At 52.5% G+C, this 4,486-nt stretch overlaps 1 protein-coding gene across 1 annotated transcript in view; it reads left to right on the plus strand.

Annotated features, from left to right (window-relative positions):
• ago3b (argonaute RISC catalytic component 3b) overlaps nt 1–4,486 on the plus strand; it is an 18,762-nt gene that overhangs the window by 8,764 nt on the left and 5,512 nt on the right. The window contains exons 3-12 of the mRNA XM_008422983.2: nt 292–454; nt 625–745; nt 1,222–1,430; nt 1,502–1,638; nt 1,955–2,089; nt 2,194–2,281; nt 2,362–2,509; nt 3,033–3,152; nt 3,251–3,373; nt 4,243–4,376. Coding sequence (XP_008421205.1) covers nt 292–454; nt 625–745; nt 1,222–1,430; nt 1,502–1,638; nt 1,955–2,089; nt 2,194–2,281; nt 2,362–2,509; nt 3,033–3,152; nt 3,251–3,373; nt 4,243–4,376 — 1,378 coding nt within the window. The remainder of the gene's footprint in view (nt 1–291; nt 455–624; nt 746–1,221; nt 1,431–1,501; nt 1,639–1,954; nt 2,090–2,193; nt 2,282–2,361; nt 2,510–3,032; nt 3,153–3,250; nt 3,374–4,242; nt 4,377–4,486) is intronic.

Genomic DNA, 4,486 nt, shown 5'->3' on the forward strand with positions numbered 1-4,486 from the left:
GCCACGATGCGGTCGCCACGATGCGGTCGCCGCACCACAATGATGTGTTCGCCACGATGCCTTGGCCACGATGCGTTCGCCGCGCCATGGTGCGTTGGCCACGATGCGGTCGCCACGATGTGGTCGCCGCGCTACGATGATGCGTTCGCCGCACCACAATGATGCGTTCGCCACGATGCGTTCGCCGCACCATCTTCCTGTTTTTCTGTTAAATTGCTGGAAAAATGCGGGTCTCTGGTAAAATATTCCCTGTGAATTTAGTTTCCTTCACATTTTCCCATTTCTCCTCAGGAGCCCAAACCTTGTTTACGTTGCCACGGCGACCCGGATATGGCTCCATCGGAAAGCCCATCAAGCTCCTGGCCAACTGCTTCCAGGTGGAAATCCCTAAGATCGACGTCTACCTGTACGAGGTCGACATCAAGCCGGAGAAATGCCCCCGGCGGGTCAACAGGTACCGGAAGAGTTCGGAGCGGATCCGTCCTGGACCCGGGGCGTCCGTCCTGGACCCGGGTGTCYGTCCAGGACCAGGGCGTCCGTCCTGGACCCCGGTTGTCCGTCCTGGTCCCGGGTGTCCGTCCTGCCAGGGAGTGTCTGACCCGGGTTGTTCTGTGTTTGCTCCAGGGAGGTGGTGGACTCCATGGTGCAGCACTTCAAGGTGACGATCTTCGGCGACCGGATGCCGGTTTACGATGGGAAGAGGAGTCTCTACACGGCGAGTCCACTTCCTGTGGCCACCAGCGGGGTAAGACTGAAGGGAGTCAGCGCAGCTCCAGTTACAGCAGGAAACCAGAGATCCAAACCTGGTCGGACCCGAACCTTCACAGCCACATAGAGACGGTTACAAAGTCGGCCTTCCGTCACCGGAACAACATTTCCAGCATTAAAGGACGAATGTTGCAGAAATATCTATAGAAACTCATCCAAGCATTTACCAGACAGCTGCTGCTGAGCCAAACTTCCAGAAAACTCCAAAACAGCCGAAATGCAAAGTTGCTTCAAATCAAGGCAAAAAACCGAGAAGTTTGAAGTTGAGTTAATGAAATAAGGGCTGGACGACGTATAAGAGTTTCATATCAGTCTGTTGATAATTAGTGATTTATTTGTTTTAATCATCTGAAATATTGGCAGTCTGCTGCTGGTGTGACCTTTCCTGGTTTATTCCGTTCTATGAGGTCGATCCGGTCCGGTCCGGTTAGTCAGCGGTCTCCTCTGGTGCAGGTGGACCTGGACGTCACGCTGCCGGGCGAAGGCGGGAAGGACCGGCCGTTTAAGGTCAGCATCAGGTTCGTGTCGCTGGTCAGCTGGCACCTTCTGCACGAAGCCCTGACCGGTCGCAGCGTCCCTGAGCCGCTGGACCTGGACAAGCCGCTCAGCACCAACCCGGTTCACGCCGTGGACGTCGTCCTGCGACACCTGCCCTCCATGAAGTCAGTGCCGCCATGTTGGGTCGGCTTGACTGCACCGTCAGACGCTGACGGTGTGGTTCTGTCCCCCCCAGGTACACCCCGGTGGGTCGGTCCTTCTTCTCCTCCCCCGAGGGCTACGACCACCCGCTGGGCGGAGGCCGGGAGGTCTGGTTCGGCTTCCACCAGTCGGTGCGGCCCGCCATGTGGAAGATGATGCTGAACATCGATGGTGAGGATCTGAGTGGAGCAGAAAGCTCCGTTCTGCCGTGAAGGGAAGCAGGACGAGTCCAGGAAAAAGCTTCTGGGACGATTGATTGGCAGGATTGTTTCTCCGCAGCTCCAGCAGGGCGAGGCGGAGCCGCGCGCGCATCTAGCTGTTCATCGCGCGGCGATTCTTACTAACTAACTCATTACTTCGTTTCTAACAGGGTAAACTGTAAATAAACCATCTGGTTCCAGCCCAGGTTCACTGCAGCCTCCGTAATGAAATAATGTGCGACATTAAGCAGATGAACTGAAGCTCAGACTGTCGTTTCCTCCTCCAGTTTCAGCCACAGCCTTCTACAAAGCGCAGCCGGTCATCCAGTTCATGTGTGAGGTGCTGGACATCCACAACATGGACGAGCAGCCGCGCTCGCTGCCGGACTCGCACCGAGTCAAATTCACCAAAGAGATCAAAGGTGGGAAAACGTGTCCATGATGGATTTAGCGAAGCAGATTTTAGAGAAATGTCTGGTTGCTTCCTCACAATGAAGAAGTAAAAATGTGTCTGATGCTCGTTCAGGTCTTAAAGTGGAAGTGACCCACTGTGGAAGCATGCGGAGGAAGTACAGGGTGTGCAACGTGACGCGGCGGCCCGCCAGCCTGCAGACGTACGTCTCCCCTCCCGTTTCCTCGCAGCTGCAGCTGCTGCAGGGCCCACGCTGACCGGGTCGCTGTTCTGAACCTGCAGGTTCCCTCTGCAGCTGGAGAACGGCCAGACGGTGGAGCGCACCGTGGCGCAGTACTTCAGGGAGAAGTACAACCTGCAGCTGAAGTACCCCCACCTGCCCTGCCTGCAGGTGGGCCAGGAGCAGAAACACACCTACCTGCCGCTGGAGGTGAGGAGGCCGCCGACCAGTTCACTGAACTGAATCCTTTCATGTTCACAGTTCGCTCCTGGAACAGATCAGAGACGAACGAGAACTAGTTCATATTTACTCTAGTTTTAGGGAGATGGTCAGAGATTGATGACATCATCAGATTGGAGCCTCTGTTTGTTAAAATGTGGTTAAAATATGATTTTATTCCTTTTGGTTGATTTGATTTTTCTGTTTTAAAATCTGGTTAGATTAAAGTTCCCACTGATGAACCGAAACCATTTATACAAAATAAGATCAGGGCCACTGACACAAACTTGATTCTGACTTTTCTCCTCTGAATTCTGACTTTCTGACATTTATTTACGTTTTTGTTATTATGTGACCTGGAAGCTAAATGGCTGTGATGATGCTGATGCATTAAAACAGGACTGAACTCAGCTGGTGTGTGTGTGTGTGTATGTGTGTGTGTGTGTGTGTGTGTGTGTGTGTGTGTGTGTGTGTGTCCGTGTGTGTGTGTGCGTGTGTGTCCGTGTGTGCGCAGGTGTGTAACATCGTTCCCGGCCAGCGCTGCATTAAGAAGCTGACTGACAACCAGACGTCCACCATGATCAAAGCCACGGCGCGCTCGGCTCCGGACAGGCAGGAGGAGATCAGCCGCCTGGTGAGAGCAGAACCCTCAGCCCGATCCCAGCAGAACCCTCAGCCCGATCCCAGCAGAACCCGGTTCAGGCTCACCAGAAACTGCTCTGCCCCCTGCAGGTCAGGAGCGCCAACTACGAGTCCGACCCGTTCGTCCAGGAGTTCCAGTTCCGGGTGCGCGATGAGATGGCTCAGGTGACGGGGCGCGTCCTGCCGGCCCCCATGCTGCAGTATGGCGGCAGGGTGAGCTCTGAACCCCTTATGGTACCTCCCCTTTTCAATCTCCGTCTTAGGCTCAGACGTTAACCCAGATTTCTCCACAGACGCTCCATAAGAACGACTCAAACTGCTGGACTGAAACTCACTGAATCCAGTCTGTAGTTTGAATAACCTGCAGTTGAAAACAGGCACCTGATGGGGCCCAAAGGGGACCTGAAGGCTGCAGCATCACGTTTATGTTCTGCTAATTTATTCATGTGTTCAGCTTCAGATAAGTTCAGACTGGTGCTTMGTGAAATAACTCTGTTTTTGTTGATACCTGCTGCTGATCTGAATGCAATCATATGTTCTCATAACGATCATGGAGGCCATTTTGAAAAATCAGAAAAAGAAAACAAGAAAATCTTTATGTTTTATCTTTCTATCTAGAATATGATGCGACACCAAACACGTTTATCTACTTTGTGATTTCAGAGCAAAATTACATTTTCTGGGACAACCATGATGGCCATCTTGACAAATCAAGGAAATGAGAATAAATCAGATTTTTATGGATCTGATTATATATTTCTCGACGGCCATCTTGAAAAATTCAGGTTCTTGTGCCCTGATTAATAATCTTCTGCATGTCATCACTTATACTTCTCTACATTTTGAGTCTTAAAATGAGTTAAAAACGTTTTCTGTGGAGTAAATCCTGTTTGTTTCCGTCTGACTTTAGCTTCATTTCTGTTAGCTGTTCATCGTCTCTGTGTGAAAAGCAGCTTGATTTACACATTTACACCCTGGTCCAGTCGCTGCTGCTGCTGCTGCTAACAGTTAGCTCACAGCAGCAGCAGCGCCGCGGCCCGCGTGTGAGCGGCTGTCGGCACCGACGCATGCTGTCTCTGCAGAACCGCACGGTGGCCACGCCCAGCCACGGCGTGTGGGACATGAGGGGGAAGCAGTTCCACACCGGAGTGGAGATCAAGATGTGGGCCATCGCCTGCTTCGCCACCCAGCGCCAGTGCAGAGAGGAAATCCTGAAGTGAGATCAGAGCGCCGTCCATGAAAACGCGTAGAAATATCCAGACATTTAGCTTCAGCCGTGGCGCCGTCCAGGCAGAACAATATTCTAGAACCCAGAGGAAATTCCTA

Source organism: Poecilia reticulata, linkage group LG11 (genome assembly GCF_000633615.1).
Source record: "Poecilia reticulata strain Guanapo linkage group LG11, Guppy_female_1.0+MT, whole genome shotgun sequence".
In the NCBI taxonomy this organism is placed as follows: domain Eukaryota; kingdom Metazoa; phylum Chordata; class Actinopteri; order Cyprinodontiformes; family Poeciliidae; genus Poecilia; species Poecilia reticulata.